General features: G+C 42.6%; 1 protein-coding gene across 1 annotated transcript in view; it reads right to left on the bottom strand.

Moving 5' to 3' along the window:
• The window catches only part of METTL24 (methyltransferase like 24), a 112,655-nt gene that overhangs the window by 77,450 nt on the left and 16,849 nt on the right, over window positions 1–18,356 (bottom strand). The window contains exons 5-6 of the mRNA XM_011952795.1: window positions 10,181–10,220; window positions 5,601–5,628 (exon numbers count right to left, since the gene is read on the bottom strand). Coding sequence (XP_011808185.1) covers window positions 5,601–5,628; window positions 10,181–10,220 — 68 coding nt within the window. The remainder of the gene's footprint in view (window positions 1–5,600; window positions 5,629–10,180; window positions 10,221–18,356) is intronic.

The following is an 18,356-nucleotide window of genomic DNA, read 5'->3' as shown; positions in this document are numbered from 1 at the left end:
CTCCCGAGTAGCTGGGACTACAGGTGCTGGCCACCATGCCCAGCTAATTTTTTATATTTTTAGTAGAGACGGGGTTTCACCATGTCAGCCACGATGGCCTCGATCTCCTGACCTCGTGATCCACCCGCCTCGGCCTCCCAAAGTGCTGGGATTACAGGCGTAAGCCACCGCGCCCAGCCCCCTAAACCCCTTTTTACAGTAAGGAAGTAGGCAGGGGAGGGTTCTGGGAGCAAGATACGTGCAGTCTTAGGAGGCCATGCTCCTAAGTTTAATGCTCTGCTGATGCTGTCTCGAAATTCTTAGTAATTTTATTATTTTTTTATTACTGCTCCTTGCAGAGCAGGGCTAACTCACAGGCAGCGTGCCTAGGGTCAGTCAAAATTCTTAATAATTTTTGAACAAGAGGCCCTGCATTTCATTTTATACTGGGCCCATGAATCATGTCGCCAGTCTCCCCTGAGGGTCACCTTCTGGAAGAACAGCCTTTTCTTACAGCTCTTCTTGTTCTGTGCAGGCTGAGCAGGCAGAGACTCTAGTAAGAGAGCTGGAGAACATTCGTCATACATCTTCCCAGTTAATGCCTCCCACACGCTTATTTCTTTTCTCCTCTGAATCTGATGTTGATTACTATTTGGTCAAACAATATTTATTGAGCTTTAGCCACTCGGTGCCAGGCACTGGTAAATACACATATACACAGTGTTCTCCAGTCAGGTACTGTGGTGGGAACTGTCTGCACCCAAAAAAGAAACATCTAGACAGGCCAGCCATGAGATGCTTTAGTACAAATGTGGTTTGTTGCCCCTAGATGGGGTGGCCTAGGTGACTCGGGGTTACACAGAAAACAAGGAAGTCGTGGGGAACAAGGTTAGTCTGTGTGAAGCAGACAGTCTGGGTTTGGGCAAGAGGAATCCGTTCTCACGTGGGGGTCTGAGATCAATGCGAGCACTTTGGAGTGATCAAGGGTTATTCAGTTTAGGCATTATTAGACACACACCGTGGAAGGATCCCTGTAGAGCCCACAGTCTCACATCCCCACAGCCTGTACTACCCTTGTAGGGGCTGAGCACCACACAGTCCCTCTAGAGTGAAGGAGGCCTCCCTGGTTTCCCGCAGGCTGCCTCTTTTTTCAGGAACCCACAGAGCAGGGCCAGCTGCATGGGCATGCAACCTGTGCAGGCTCTCCCAAGAAGCACTCATGGTCAGGAGGGGGAGACAGATATATTCAAAACAACTTCTATAGTAAAATGCTAAAATATTCAGGAGAGTCGTTCTCTTTAGGAAATTATTTGATTCTGAAATCATAAATTGTCAACACATTTAAACACAAATGCTTCCAGTCCTGCTTGGTCACACTGACAGACTGAGTGCTTCCCAGGTCACAGCAGCAGCCAGCACAGCAACATGATGTCCCAAGAGCACTCAGCTAGGCCTGGGGTTTAAAACCTCCCACGTCACTGTCATGGACCACTCACAAGGACCCCCAGCATCTGGTCCAGGAGTCCCTGGATGAAAACGATGGAGTTCACATGTTATGGTTTTCCTCAAAATGAGGAGTTGGCAAATCTTTTCTATAATGGGTCAAATAGCCAATGTTTTAGACTTTGCAGGCCACACAGTTTCTGTTGCAACTCCTTGCCTCCTGCTGTAGCTCAAGAGCAGCCATAGACAGTAAGTAAACAAATGGTTATGGCTGCCTTCCAATAAAGCTCCATTTACACAAACAGGCAGCAGGCTGGATTGGGCCTGCAAGCTGTAGTTTGCGGACTCCTGCTCCAGCTGATTCTAATTCAGAGGTAGGCTGGCCTAGAAGAGGAGGTTTACTGAAATAATGCAAGGGAGGCAGGCTGTGATGTTGTTGGGGCTCAGAACATGATTCCCCAAAGTCTGGTGCTTTGGCATGGTATGAACGTTAAAGTGCTGTAAGACTTTCTCCTTAGCTCAGGTAAAATGGGGTCTTTGTCACATGACCGTGAGAGATTGGGCTCACAGACACTTTGAAGGGTGAGAAAAATGGAATTTACTGGGCAAAAAGAAAGAAAAGGGAAACAGGGACTGTCAGCAAAGCAAAAGTTCTGCTAGCTGGCTTCCTGCCTCACAGATTGAATCTCAGCTTCCACCCCAGACCAACAGAGGCCAGGCTCCTCCCCACTGCAAACGACACAAACTTCCCTGGGGGCTCTGGCCCAGTGTGCATTCCTCCCGTTGCGCAGGCTGGTCAGAGTTTCTCCCAGGTCCCCTTTATACTTGGCTGTCTCAAAAGGACATTGGATGGGCCTCAAAGGCGAGTTCTCTCTGATCTTCTGTGGCCCTCCTGTCTCTCACTCCTCTTTCTTCCCCAGAGTGAGTTCTAGAAACCAGAATTACTCTTCTGTAAGGCAGGTGAGAGAAACTGGAGACCCTCTTCCCCAAAGCAAGCCATAAAATCTACAAAGGTCACTCTCTCCCTTGTCCCCGAATACCATTGTTCCAGAGGGATCTTGCCCCACACCCAGGAGGAAGAAATGCTACACGGAGAGACCAAGAGGAAGCTGAACAGACAGGCCTTGCTGGGGTTCCCCCATTAGCCTATTACCATTAGATCAGACCCTTTTGTCCAATCACACTACCATGTAGCTGTCCATCTTCATGGAACCTAAGCATTAAAACAGATCATTTTCCCTGCATCTCTGGGTCTTCATTTCTGAAGGCTTCCATGTCATGTAAAACTTTGATTAAATAAATTGGTTATGCTTTTCTTTCGTTCACCTGTCTTTTGTTAAAGGAGTGTTGGTCATATGCTTATGATGAGTGAGGAAAGGTATTATACCTTTTCACCCCTATGATGTATAGATTATAATTAATGTTGTCATCTGGGTGACTTGGGCCATCAGTCAAGGTTCCAGCAGGATCCAGTGGGCTCATTCAAACGGGCTAATTTGAAAGAATTTAACAAAAAGACTATTTACAAAGGTGGGGGCAGGGCTTAAGGAAACCAATAAGGAATAAATAACGCAATACCTGTGTCTAGTAACACCAGAGAGCCCTTACAAGCCTAAGGGAACTATATGGAGAAGTCTGTAGTAGAGGAATACAGTCAATCCTATTACATACTCCACCCTAACTGTCTGCCCCACCCACCAATCTCCTGCCTCCTGTTGACCAAATTCAAAGGGAAGGCAGGGAAGAGTGAAGCTGTGCTTGATCCCTGCAGGTCAGCCTCCTGGGGTGGAGCAGAGTGGAGGTTGGGCCAGGAGGGGCAAATGGAAGGCTTCTTGTTCCAGCATTCTTTGGAAAGAGGCAGTGAGACTTGACCAAGGAGTCATTCATTCATTCAGTGGGCATTTGTGCCACATGCCAGGCTCTGTGTTACAATTTAATATAGGCCACAGCTGTGTAAACCAATAAATGCCATAAAGGTTATAGGGGCTCTGACAGAGATCTCTACGGGGAACACTGGGAGCACAAAAGGGTGCAGTGCCTGAATATTACTCCAAAATAAATGCCTGAAAATACAAAGGCAGAGCGTGGGAGGCAGTCTCCACTGCTAGAAGCCCAAAAGCACATCAAAGTTCTTTTCAGCATTATTAAAGAGACACCTTAAACACAGTAGTAGCATTTAACCTGGGCTAACACACAAAAGTAACTTCACAGATCAATAATTTAGAATCCATATGGTAAATCAATATGGTGAAACTGTAGAATTATCTTAAGGGTCCGCAAATAGTATTCTTCTTGCCACCTAGTATTTGTCATTTCCAACTGAGTGTTGACCACAAAGAAGCTAAGCACAGCAGCTGGAACAGTGAATAGTGTTAAGTTGAGGAGTCTCAGATGGGCATATAATAGAAACACCGCAAATAGATGCCCTCAGAAGTGCTCTGGCTTAATGCTTTGGTTGAGCTGTTTAAAAAACATTTCACATAAAGTGATGTTCTTATTGGAATCAGTCTGACAGCAGTTTGTGATTATTTCCCCATGGAAACCACTAGCTTTTATCATCTCTTTCAATTATCATTGTCTTAATTCTCTAGTGTACGAATCAACATTTGTCCTTCCCAAATTCCCACAAAGAGAATTCTCTGAGCACCTTAAAACATCAATGGCAGGTTAAATAGAAAAGGACAAAAATCATCTTTCCCTTTTTAAAAGCTTTTTTTAATCAATGTGATTTTACTCCAAACAATTCCCTAAATGCCAGGGTACATTAAATGCCTGTCATCCACATGCTTCAAATATCAAGTGGCCATAACAATGCCACCCCCATTGCTCCCAGGAGGTGGGAACGTGGATTCCCAGTCCTGCCTGCCACCTGTACTTCCTCTTCAGACAGGTAAAGGAGCAGTTTAAGCAGAGGTGGCTGGAAATACCATCATTTTGGATTGGTCTGTTTGTCTGTCCCCAGCAAGCCTGAGCTGAAATGTCAAATGGAGTATTACAATGAGTTGCCACACAGAAGCAGCTTTGTTCCCCAGCTCCTGCAGGAACGGGGACCCCCTCTATTTCTAACCACCAGGGCATTCATACAAAGAGGCCTGCCCCACCTCAGATAAGCATTTCTCAGGGCAGGCGTGGTCCTGATTTCCAAGGTAAGGAAGGAGCCTCCTTTCAGTTTTGCAAAGACCTTATCTAGCACCTTGTCCAGAAGATGTGCATTGAAAAGTGAGCAGGCTTCCTCTAATGAGAGGCAAATGTTTTCATTACTAGAAAAAAATTCCAAAAATTCAGATTAAGGACAGCAGAAAATTCCATACACAACTAGCTCATGTTATTTAGTGGCTATTTTGCAGATATCTGAGATTCTACTTTCCAAAGGGTAAAAAGTGATCACTGAGTCACTCAGTGCATGGAGATAATGGATTTGACTCAAAAAGACTGCAACAAGCACAGCCATGAGGCTTTGGGATATTTTTATCATTTGTGATCTCAGCATAAAGTTTCGTTTCTTGAAAAAAAGAAAATGATTCTCTCAAGCCATGAAGCTGAATTCCAAGATTTTACTCCTAAAAGATAACGCCAAAAAAAAAAAGCAATCTTTTAAAATACTCCTTTGCTTACCAGCTTACACTTGTGCACATAATAGGAATATATTAATTCAAGACCATGAGCCTCAAGCAAAACTTGTAGCATTTAAAAATTTTACAGGAACAAAAGCAGGCCCACTCATGACCTAGAAAAGAGAGCTATCGATTCGGTGTTGTGCAAAAGCTTTCTTTGTTTTAAAATTTAGAACAGCAGCTTCCTCCTTCACAGACCATATCCTCACACCCATGAATGACCTTAGGTAGCCCATGCAGAAATCACCAAAAAATAGTGCCACCATCAGTTTTACAAGCATATTTCTACATTTTTTGTATAAAATAAACCACAAGGATGCTTCTAATGCTCCATTCCTCTGTGTTTCAAGGCTACAATCCTTTGGAGGATGAAATTATATGATGACTAATGTCAATGATCAGTTTGTTTATCATGATAGATAACGGATAGAGTGTTTGGGATATTTTTTATAAAGTTTCAATACTCCCAAACGCATGTTCCCACCCCTAGTGAGCTCCTGAAGGGTTTCAAAACCAGCAGTTCTCTGCTGGGAAAGATGGCTAACCATCAATTCTGTGCATCACAGTTGTGTGCGTGGAAATGAACAAGGAACTAAGTTGTGAGTCCTTGACTCCAACTCAACAATAAAGTGTGTGTGTGTTGATGTGTTTATGATGGAGAAGCCTAAGCTTTCTGGGAGAAACAAATCCAAAACAAGTAAAATAGATTTATTTAGCAATTTTGCTGCAATTTTGTGCTAATTAAGAGCATCTGTTAGTGGGCAGGAAACAATGACTGAAGGAAATTGTTTATTCCTTTTTAGAGGGGGTGGGGATGGGAGTAGTTGGGGGAGGGAGAGGCACAAAATGGTATCTGGACAGAACATGACTCCAGCCCTGGCTGAGGCTGTGAGCACTGCCGTTACGTTTCTGTAACGCCCTCAGTGTGTGCCCAGCGCTTGTGAAGGCTGTGGGGGGAGTACCAGGTGCAGCTCACGTGCCTTCCCCTCAGCATTCTCCTGTAATTGGACTGTTTCTCAGACCCGGCCCTGCTTCAGAAAGAGCAAGAATCAGTTATACATTGTGCAGTGATGTTTAAAATTCAGGTAACCCATGCAAAAATTTCATTTAAAAACAAAGGATCTCAGTTTCCGTTCTGGGTAACCATACTCCCACCCCGCGCCTCCCACGGAATGCAGCAGCAAAACCTGGACAGAATGCACAGAGCGGCTATTTGAGGAATCTGAAAAGTAAACAGTAGCGGGCAGATTGGAGAAGAAGACCAGAATTCAAAGTACCTCGAAACTAGGAGCCAGGTCGTCATTGCTTTTCCTTCTGGTATACTGCCCGCCCCTACTCTAGGCTGCCTGGCACCGGTGGTGGGCACTGGCGCAGCCAGGAAGCACCAGGAGCAGCCCTGCAGTTCAGGCTCCAGGAGGCAGGGCGTCTCCCGATGCTCAGGGAGAGTAGAGGAAATCCCCACTTTTCCTCCTTTTTTTTTTTCCTTTCTCCATTCTTGCATTCCCTCCCAAGTAATCCCACTAAGATGGTAGAAGCCACAGTGGGGGCCTAAAGGCACCCAGAACTCTGTGAAAATGGAAATTCCCCCTCCCATCTCAGGCAGTGGCCTCCAGAGAGTGGGGTGAATCCTCATTGACTACTTCTGTCTCTCTCTTCCCGCAGCTTGGCCTTGGACTCAGGCACAGTCACAGGAAGTGTGCAGCAGAGCATAGGCAAAGCAGGGGTAAAAGCTCAGATTTTCTGGCCATAGATTCAAAAACCGCAGGGAACTGGATAATACTGGGGAAACTGGGGAGAAGGAGTAGCTTGGGAAGGCAGCCCCATTAAAGAGTTTGTAAAGCACCTGTACTCTAGAAATGTACATGTGTGGATCTGATCCTGGCTGGTACAGCAAAGACTTTGAGAGCTGAGCTAAGAGACGGACTTCTGGAGCTAACCGACAGACCTCTGCCCAAGCCCCAGACTGGCTACTAGGTGGGATATACATAGGACAGAGGTGAAACCCCTACAAAGGCTTTGAAAACAGAGCTGACATGGAAATTACAACCCACAGGAGGTTGGTGGGAACTTGAGGCCTGGACCCAACCAAGATAACTGCCTGTTAAAACAAATATATCAACATTATCCAGTATTTAAACAAAAATCAGCCTTATAACATTCAAATTATCAGGATATGATCCCAAACTACTAAGCATATGAAGAATCAGGAAAATCCCAACTTACATGGGAAAAAGACAATTAACAGATGCCAATATCGGCGTGATACAGGTGTTGAAATTTTTGGCAAAGACTTAAGAGCAACTATTACAAAATAATCCATGAAGTGAAGGTGGACATGTTTGAAACCAAGGACAAGATAGAAAGTCTCAGCAAAGAAATAGGAAGCATGGGGAACAAATGGGAATTCCAGAACGGAAAAATACAATAACTGAAATAAAATCTCAGGGGATGAATTCAATAGCAGAATGAATGTGACACAAGAAAGAGCCAGTGAACTTGAAGACAGATCAATAGAAAGTATCCAATGTGAACAACAGAGAGAAAAATTATTGTGGGCGGGGGGAAGGATATTTGGGAACCTGTGCAACAATACCAAGAGCTCTAACATTCATGTCACTGATATTCCAGAGGAGGGGAAGAAAGAATGCAGTGCAGGAAAAAAAAAAAAAAAGAAAGAAATAATGAGGCCTGGCACAATGGCACATACCTGCAATCCCAGCACTTTGGGAGGCTGAGGTGGGCGGATCACTTGAGTTCAGGAGTTCAAGGCCAGCCTGGGCAACATGGCAAGACCCTGTCTCTACAAAAATACAAAAATTAGCTGGGCATGGTGGTAAATGCCTGTAATTCCAGCTACTCTGGTGGCTGAGGTGACAGGATTACTTGAGACTGGGAGGTCAAGGCTGCAGTGAGTCATGTTGTGCCACTGGATTCCAGCCTGGGTAACAAAGTGAGACCCTGCCTCAAAAATAAATAAATAAATAAATAAATACATAAATAAATAAAAAGAAGAAGAAGAAGAATGACGGAAAGATCCCCATATATGATGGAAAATATAGCCTAAAGATTCAAGAAGCTGGCTGGGCACGGTGGCTTATACCTGTAAACCCAGCACTTTGGGAGGCCGAGGTGGGCGGATCACGAGGTCAGGAGATCGAGACCATCCTGGCTAGCACAGTGAAACCCTGACTCTACTAAAAATACAAAAAAATTAGCTGGGCGTGGTGATAGGCGCCTCTAGTCCCAGCTACTCGGGAGGCTGAGGCAGGAGAATGGTGTGAACTTGTGAGGAGGAGCTTGCAGTGAGCCAAGATCACCCCACTGCACTCCAGCCTGGGCGACAGAGCGGGGAGCTTTGCAAACCCCTCAGAGGAAAACTCGAAGAATTCCACACCCAGATGCATAATAAGCGAAGTGCTGGATATTAAAGACAACAACAACAACAACAAAAAACTGAGCCTCTGCTAATCTTGTGACAGACACAGTAGTGGGCCAGGGTCAAAATGGCAAGGTGAGAACGGGCAGAGCCAGCCCGTCCCATAAGAGCCTCTTCCCCTGAGGCCCCCTCCCTGTCGAGACCCAGCTCTCCCTCTGCAAGCCCATCTGCTAAATGTCTCTGGCAGCAGACAGCAGGCATGCTGAAATTCAAATCCAGAGCGCCAATCTGCCGCCTCTGCAGCATGACACAGAGGGTAGGCTGGGAGGCAGGGGAGCCAGAAATCAAATCAGCTCTGACAAGAAAAAATGCACTATAATTCAAGCAGGCCCTGATAACTTTTAGGAAGGAATAAAAAATAAAAGACAAGAAGGAATAAACACTCAGCTCTGGATTTATCTTCTAAGTTAACTTGATAAGTTGGAAAGAGTGGCTAAACAAATTTGAGTTGGAGTTTGTTCTTAAACTGACATCTTTAAATTCACCACATTTTCCGTATAGGTGAAAATGGTTCAAATGTGAGCGAGACTGAAACACACCAGGGGATGGCTAAGATAATAAAACTTAATATATTTTGGATTTTTATCTTAGGCAGTTAAAAGAGAAGCCATATACCTAGAGTGGATCCAGTGAAAGCCAAAGGTTTTCACTTGTTTTCATAAGGTAGAAACTATACAGTGTCTGCATACATAGTACAGATTCAGATGTCAAATTATGGGTTTCATTGAGGTCGCACATCAACCCGGAAAGGAGGGACGAGTTTCAGTTTTCTTATGAAAGTAAGTGTATATAAGAATGTTTGGGCCAGGCACGGTCAGGCCTAAAATCCTAGAGTTTTGGGAGGCTGAGGTGGGAGGATCACCTAAGGCTAGGCGTTCAAGACCAGCCTGGGCAACAAAGCAAGACCCTAATCTCTATGAAAAGTTACAAAATTAGCCAAGCGTGGTGGTACACGCCTGTAGTCCCGACCGCTTGGGAGGCTGAGGTGGGAGGATCACTTGAGCCCAGGAATTCAAGGTTACAGTGAGCTGTGGTCACACCACTGCACTCCAGCCTGGGCAACAGAAGGAGAATATTTTTCTAAAAAAAAAGAAAAGAAAAGAAAGTGTGCCTAGGAAAGCAAAGGGAATTTAGAAAAACACTAACCATATTTGTAAGGATTATCTCTCTCTCTGCCTCTTCTTGTCTCTGTCTGTCTCTCTCACACACCCTGCCTCCACATGTATACACACCCTACTCAAAATGCATAAAGTTACCTGGACTTTCTGAAACTTGGAATCCTAAAAGTTTAACATCATCTGAATCAATACCAATCTGCTAGGTTCATCGACTTACCTCAGTCAGTTACCCTTCCCCCAAACATTTACCAGCCCTGAGACATTGGTGTATCTAGGAGGAAGGTCTACTGCATCCCTATAAACCCATTTCAAAGATGCTTGGGATCCTGAGTTGCTGTTAAAACCAAAGGGAAATGGGGGTTGGCAGAGGGTGGGGAGGACATGAAAGCCACCAGTTTGCTCCAGTGAATGCCTCTTGCCTTGAAATTTCGCCTGTCAATATTTGTAAACCATATTTTTATTTGAGATTTGTATTTTATTGGCATAATTTTCCATTGATTTTTATTTTATTTTATTATTATTTATTTATTTATTTTTTGAGGGGAGTCTGGCTAGGGCTGGAGTGCAGTGACATGATCTCAGCTCACTACAACCTCCACCTCCCGTATTCAAGGGATTCTCCTGCCTCAGCTTTCCGAGTAGCTGGGATTACAGGTGTGCGCTAATTTTTGTACTTTTAGTAGAGATGGGGTTTCACCATGTTGGCCAGGCTGGTCTCAAACTACTGACCTCAAATGATCTGCCCACTTTGGCCTCCCGAAGTTCTGAGATTACAGGCATGAGCCACCACACCCAGCCTTGATTTTTAACCTATGTTACTTTGAATACTTCTTTTGTATACAGCATTTGGTTGATTTAATTTTCTAAACTTTTCCCTTCAACAGTTATACTTCTTGATAACTGACACACTTGTGCATTTACATTACTTTGTTTATACTTTTATTTTGAGGCTTTTCTTTTTATTTTTCCCACCCACCCTCTACATGTTGTCATTCTCAGATTTTCTGTATTTCATCATTTTTAATAAGAGTAATTTAGAAGTTATATATTCTATTTTCATTTTAGAGTAGTGCTCTCTATAATAAATAAACAAGCCAGACAGAAAAAAGATTGGGAGAGGAATGGAGAAGAGAACAGGAAAATGGGGGCCTGAGAGAAAACAGAGGAAAGGGGGGATCTTCCCACAACATCTGCACAGCAATCTCCATCTTCCCCACAAGAGAACCTGCAACCCAGGGGGTCTACAGGGCTCCCTGCGGTCTCTTCGGTGGCTCTCAGCCCATATCAGCCTCAACTTCATTCAAACTGGCAAAAGTGTTTCCACTCCAGGCTCTAAACCAGAAGTGATTTTTATCATGGAAAAGAATTAAAATGCCTCACCTAGTCAGCACTAGCCTCACCTAGTGCAGGGGAACAGGGATCGTGGCAGAAAGAATGTATCCCAGAGGCCACAGAGAGCACCCAAAACACAGAGCAGCAGCATCCCACAGCCACCCCAAAGGCTGACAAGGAGACAGAGGCCACACGTGGCACAGGACATTGATGGGAAGCACAGCCTTTCTTGGAAACCAGCTGTAGACACTGGATGATGCTTGGATCCTCTCCTCTGAGACAGGACAAAAGCAAGCAGGACATAGCTCTACCATGAGTAGGACAGCCCCAGGGGTTGGGGGATGGGGGACAGCAAAGCCACACACCATCTACCACATGGTTGAAGAGTAGCAGTGGTTTCCTCATGAGGCTATCACATCCCATTGAATATGTCATTGGTTGCACATAACCGTGCATGTATACATGTATGTATTTCCCAGTTCTCAGCATTCATTCATTCATTCATTAACTCTTTTGTCATTTTCATATCGTTCATGTTTCATACTGACCTATCCTACTCTCTTGCCCTTTGACAGTGATATAGTATTTGGTAGTCTCAGTAAATCCTACCTGACAATTAGAGATAACACTCTGGTTCCAGGACATTCCTTGCATGATTCTATATTTATAGAACATTTTTCTGTCTGAATGCACTATAAGTTATAGTAGTTGACAAGTTAGGAGAAGCCACATAAAAGCTTCTTTTGAATCTCTGGGAAGCTGCCACCAGGGCAGAACAAGGCAGGCAGAGTCGACTGGACTCCTCTGGAACCAAAAGTATTTCAACCTCAACCCTAAATGGAAGGAGAAAATCCACAGTCTTTATTACAAAGTGGCCTTTTTCAGGGACATGAAGAATTGCTGAAGGAAGCAGACTTTTTTGGAAGTCAATCAATTCTAATCAGGTCTGCTGCTGTGGAACTCTCTGGACTCAGGATTCTTTGGTGAATGGGAGCAAGAATCTCCAAGGTTAGAAGCAAAGCTGCCAAAGTGGCAACTGACCTCGGCCCAGGCCCCTCTCCCCATTTCAGACTGGAAAAAATGAGAGTACAGGTGACAAACTGTACAACATAGCAGATCTAAGCTGATGAAATCTTGAATATATTTCTTAATTGTATGAGAAATGACTAATATTCCTTTCATTAAAGAAAAACAACCTTCCGTCCATAAGTAAAAAGTTAAAAAAACAAAGGAGTTACAGAATCCAAAAGACACAAACAATTTCAAGCTTTAAATTGTACTTGCTTTGTACTTGTAGGGAATCATTGTATTTTTTTTATGAAAAAAAATTTTTAAGACTAGGGTCTCACTGTATTGCCCAGCCTAGACTTGAACTCCTGGGCTCAAGTGATCCTCCTGCTCCAGCCTCCCAAGTAGCTGGGCCTACGCTGTACCTATTGTACTGGTAGGGGGTCTTTGCATTAAAAGAGACCTTAACAATAATCAAGACTAGCTGCTTCATATTATAATTGAAGACAATGAAATTCAGAGAGGTGAAATGACATGACAAAGTCACCCAGATAGGAGGTGACAGCAATGGATTTTGGCCCAAGCCTCTAGGCTGCTGGTCCCATACTTGCTCCACTACCCCATGCTGCCTCCATCCCAGGTCTCGGAGTTTTATCCTCCCCAAAGCTAGTTGATAATATAGACATGGCATGCCCAGCAGTACTTCAGAAAGGATTCCCAGGTGAAAACCAAAATGCCTGTCTTGCACTGATAAACTCAGTGCAACAGGTAAGAAATTCATGAAATTCTTTCTCCATAAGATACAGAACACACTAAAAAGTTCGCTAGTGGCTCTGAAAATGTCATGGAGGATGAATCCTTCGTGAGTTAAAAAGGAGAATTAGAATGTGTCAGGGGAAAGGATTTGGACCTTTCTGATGAGTGGCAGTGGTATATGTAAGTAGAGGCAGGGGCCAGCCTGAGTCTCTGAATGACAGCAACAAGCTGAGATCTTGCCTCTCATCCCTACCAACACACACTGGCCATGTAGCATAGCAAGAAATAAAAGTTCTTCATTTTAATCCACTGAAATTTGAAATCCAAACATCCATGTGAATGTTCGTTACTGCATCATAACCTAGCCTATCCTGATTCATGCAAGCACCTACTAAATGGTACTCAATAAAAGATGGTTATCATTTGCTGGTGAGGTTGCAAAGAAACGGGAACACTTATACACCGTCGGTGGGAGTGAAAATTAGTTCAACCACTGGGGAAAGCAGTGTGGTGATTCCTCAAAGAGCTAAAAGTAGAACTAACATTAAACCCAGCAATCCCATTATTTGGTATGTTCCCAGAGGAATATAAATCATTCTACCATAAAGACACATGCACGTAAATGTTCATTGCAGCCCTATTCACAATAGCAAAGACATGGAATCAACCTAAATGCCCATCAGTGACAGACTGGATAAAGAAAATGTGGTACCTATACACCATGGACTATTATGCAGCCATAAAACAGAACAAGACCATATCTTTTGCAGGAACATGGAGGGAGCTGGAGGCCATTATCCTTAGCAAACTAATGCAGGAACAGAAAACCAAATACTGCACATTCTCACTTAGAAGTGGGAGCTAAATGATGAGAACTCATAGGCACAAAGGAGGGAACAGCAGACACTGCGGTCTACTTGAGGGTAGAGGGTTGGAGAAGGGAGAAGAATGGAAAAATAATTATTGGGTACTAGGCTTAATACTTGGGTGATGAAATAATCTGTACAACAAATCGTCATGATACGAGTTTACCTATGTAACAAACTTTCTCATGTACCCTAGAATCTAAAATAAAAGTTAGGAAAAAAGAGTGCACTGAATGAAAAAAAAAAGAGGTGGTTATCATTAAGAATGCACCCCTACAGGACTTTCCCAGTGCCACACCATCAGAGATTGAATGGTAGGCTAGAACAGACCATTGGTCTTATGCAGATTCTTGGATAGGGAAAGAAAAGTACAACCAAGGACAAGTCAGTGTCAAGATCAGACTCAGGGAAGTTAGGAAGTGCCCAGTTAGACCATAAGGAAATTCCAGTTATAAAACAAATCCTGGTGCCCTGGTGCATCATGCCCCTAACAGACTGTATCAGGCCTTTTTCCTCTTGCCCAGAATTCTCCCGCTTATTCACTAGTCAGTTCAGATTCCACTTATTCTTCAGACTCTAGTTTTAGTTCCATATATTCCCTCAAATTTCCTAATCCTTCAAGCCTCTACTATGTGCAAAATAGACCATGCAAAGCAGGTGCTTCAGCAATTATTACTTTTACTTCCCATTTTATACTTAATCAAACATTTGGTATAATCTGTTTCAAGTGTGTCAATCTTGTTTCTCTAAACAGACTACAAGCCCTGTGAAAATGCCATGTGTTTTACTGCTTTTACAGTCCCCCACAGAAATGATTCCAAGGGACATTTTTACACTGATTTAAATGCCAGGGAGGAAAGAACATGATATAATCCTTGGGGCTGAGGACAATTTGTTTTAATGACTTTGGAAGAAAGTAGGGAAATTCACTAACTGGACTTTACAGTAATACTTTAATCTAGCTAAATAGACATACTCTTTCTTTAGGTGGAAATAAATTGTTATAAACCCTACATGTCGGTTGGGTGTGGTGGCTCACACCTGTAATCTCAGCACTTTGGGAGGCCAAGGTGGGCGGATCACCTGAGGGCAGGAGTTTGAGACCAGCCTGGCCAACATGGGCGAAACCCTATGTCTACTAAAAATACAAAAATTAACTGGGCGTGATGGTGCATGCCTGTAATACTAGCTACTCAGGAAGCTGAGGCAGGAGAATCGCTTGAGTCTGGGAGGTGGAGGTTGCAGTGAGCTGAGATCACGCCACTGCCCTCCAGCCTGGGCAACAGAGCGAGATCCTGGCTCAAAAAACAAAACAAAACCAAAACAACAACAACAAAACCCCCTACATGTCTTTGATTCAGCTCTGTTCAAATTAAAATTAAAACCAGAGATGACAAGTAGTTTAGCAGGAACCCTGAGAAAAACTACAAGGAAGCATTTTTGAGAATGTAAAACACTTCATTAAAAATTAGCGTTTGTTTTAATAGATTAAAAAGTTAAGTATTTACATACCAGTTATCATAAACTTTAAGCTAAATCTGTATAAGTTGTCTACTTGAAATCATAAGGTTAGGTTTTGTCCAAATCGTTTAACAGCACTGAGCTAATTAGTCTATAATATTGAAAGTTAGCTTTCATAATTCCAAAGACTGTTGGTGTGTAACCTTGCAACTATCAATATTTGTTACTGCAAATTTTATTGGTTAAATGCAGAAAAAGTAGTTGGTGAAGGTCAAGATGAAAACAGTGTTTGTCATGAGAGGTTGATCCCACAGAGATGACCTCCCAGAGATAACCTCCTGATAACTACTCTGGTCTACTTCTAATCATTCATCCTGGATAGTGATGTTGTGCAGATTCTCTTAAAGTTAAGTAAGTGCATTCCTCCTTAAAGGAATTTATTTTACAAGTAAAATAAAGTAGCTTCAGTGTACCTTAAAACGTGGAGCACAACTTTTATTTTCTTCAACACATATTGCAGTAGAAGCACTTTTAATCTGTCTCTACAAAACCAACTCAGAATTTTCCCTCTCTGTGTACTCCTGCTGCTAACAGCTTGGTTCATTCTCCCCCTAGGAGTCATTTGGCTTGCTCCCAAACCAGTTTCTATCAGTTGTACAAGTTATTGAAATGACATAATTTAATTGAAAATTAGGTAAACCAATGAAATGTGTGCATAGAAAGAAAATGAGTTTTCTTTCCTATGAAAAAAATAAGTCAATAAAGCCTAGGTGCCATTTCTAAATACTGTGCATTAGGTATGGGTGAGATAACTATAAAAAAGAATAACAAAATCACTAAAATCTGGAGGTGTTCTGCACTTAGACTATTTTACAAGTGTCAAATTCTTGCTTCACTTTGAAGAAACCAAAACTGGGAAGGGTGGGTGATATAGTTTAGATGGCTATGTGCAAGAAAGATCACAACTCCAGCCAGGCGCAATGCACACAACAAAAGATTGGCAAACAAATGTACATGTATATGTTTTCAGTTAAAACAGATTGTCTATGTATATGTTTTTGTGATTCACTGTTTTAACCACATTTTATCGTATATAACTGACCAATTACTACAAATTCGTGACTTTGGATATGGGGCTTCTACTCAATTTGTTAATTAAACGATTGTAGATATGACACAAGTGTATAGATAGAGACAGTGCAATGTTATTAATCAACTTAGGAGATGCCAGAGTAATGTTGGTGCCGAGCTGGAGGAATATGAACATAAACCAGGATGTGGACAAGGTTGAAGAGATGACCCATAACTTCCTTTATATTTATTTTCTCAAGAAGCTATGAATTTTCCCAACTCTAAAGACTGTTTCAGCATTCATCATTTTAACAGCATAGAACAAGCACTTATTTACAAATGAAACAACACAAAAATCAATAGCAGGGAGGAACCACTGGCTACTATCCTGAAAGAAAACATAGCTCTTCTTCAAGGTCTAACTTAAGAAGTTGAAGGTGCTCACACACCTGGCACAAGGAGAATGTAGCTAGGCCAGGCCTGGGGTGCAGAGGGGCAGGGGTGTGGGGGTGGAGAGGAGGGGTCCTGACTCTAGGGGCTGTTGTCCAGGACAGCAGGTCTACCTCCTGAGGGTTCAGCCCAGCCAGGAGTGAAGTGATTCCAGGAGAGAGAAGCCTATCACACTGGGGCAGCTCTCAGTTAAAGATGAACACCCGTTACTGAACTCTCTATCCCAAGTTTAGAAATCAACCATCACAACCACCACTGGCCATGTCTTAACCTGGTACTCATGACTCCCTGCCAGAGTGGTCCATCACAGGAGCCCTGGGCTAGGGGAGACCTAGGTATCTGTATTCTGAAAACTCCTATGGGCAATTCTGACCCACTCTTCATGAGCGACCTTCATGAGAATCGTGAATCTGCTGAAATCAACTGCAAATGAATGTGCATGTGTACAAATGTTCAGCATTCTGGAGCGCTTGTCCACAGCTTCCATCAAATTGTTTTCATCAAAATTTTGTAACTCAAAAACATGGAGAACCACTGTTCTGAACTCAGTTCAAGTCTTCACCGTCCTGGTTATCTCCACAGTACGGAGGAAATCTGAGATGAGGCCGAACACAGCATTCTCCCGTACACAGCCTTCCTGCTGTACGTTCTCTCTCTATTTTTTTTTTTTTCCAGACTCCAATCTGTTCCTCTTTCTTCACTTCTATTTTTACACTGAAAAGTTTGGGTTTCAAAATAACTATAACCTAAGAATTCCTCAGATAAAAGACACAGAAAAGTAAATTTCCAATTTCCCTTACCCTACTTCTCACATTCCTGTATGGTTTTTTAATTAAAACACCTTTTTTCAAAAAAATGAAGGGCACTTTATGTCTGTTTTTTCTATTAAGTGAATGACTTGAACAAATATACACATATTTATTTTAATTGTCAGCACCATGGCTTACCTATGTTTTTAAAATAACAAATTATATATATAGATAGCACTCTTTTCTCCTGTGTCTTGTCTCAACACATGACCATAACAAGAAAGGATACAATGTTGTATGTGTTAAACAGGCTCCAATCTGTGCTGGTAGTTTGGTTTTATAAATAAGAACATTCCCTGTCCAGGAATAAGGCCCAGGCATTTGGATTTTCCAAAACAACTCTCTGTAACCAGGGTATCCAAATAAATTCAAGCATTTCAATTTCAAAACTGATGTAGCTATCTGTTCCTTATTGAGGTTCCTCTAAGTGCACATTAGTTAAATAAGCCATTTTCTATTATTTCTGAGCAAAATGAATATTCACTATTCAAAAGGACATGCCCTATTATAATTATATAACCAGTTCAAATTTGTTTTTAAGAAATGTAAGACAGACTTGAAATTTCAACCTGACAAAATTGCTGAAATTAAGCTTTAAGATATATTCGTTCATTTGGAAAATTTCTAAGAAGCCTTAATATCAAACCTAAAATGTATAGTAATCAACACATTTTTCTGAGATCCAGATTTCAGCATAGAGGCAGTCTCAGTATAGAGCAGAAAGAACATGAAATCTGACCTCATCTGACCTGGATTATAATCGCAATTTATCTCAATCCAGTAATTTAACCAGATCCCTTCTTGGTGGAATGGAAATAATGTCCATCTCACTCATAAGGTTATGATGAGAATCACTTGGGATGACAACAGAACAAGCCTCTGTAAACTGGGAAGAGCTGTCTAAAAGCAAGGTACTATAAATGCTGTTCCTTTTTTAATGCAAAAGCCCTCCAAAATGCATAGGATGCTTCTTGCACACAAGTCATTAGAATGAAGTGACAACAGTTACCTGG

This window comes from Colobus angolensis, unplaced genomic scaffold (genome assembly GCF_000951035.1).
Source record: "Colobus angolensis palliatus isolate OR3802 unplaced genomic scaffold, Cang.pa_1.0 Scaffold35, whole genome shotgun sequence".
In the NCBI taxonomy this organism is placed as follows: Eukaryota; Metazoa; Chordata; class Mammalia; order Primates; family Cercopithecidae; genus Colobus; species Colobus angolensis.
The sequence above is the reverse complement of the archived record's forward strand: the minus strand, read 5'-3'. Positions and strand labels throughout refer to the sequence as shown.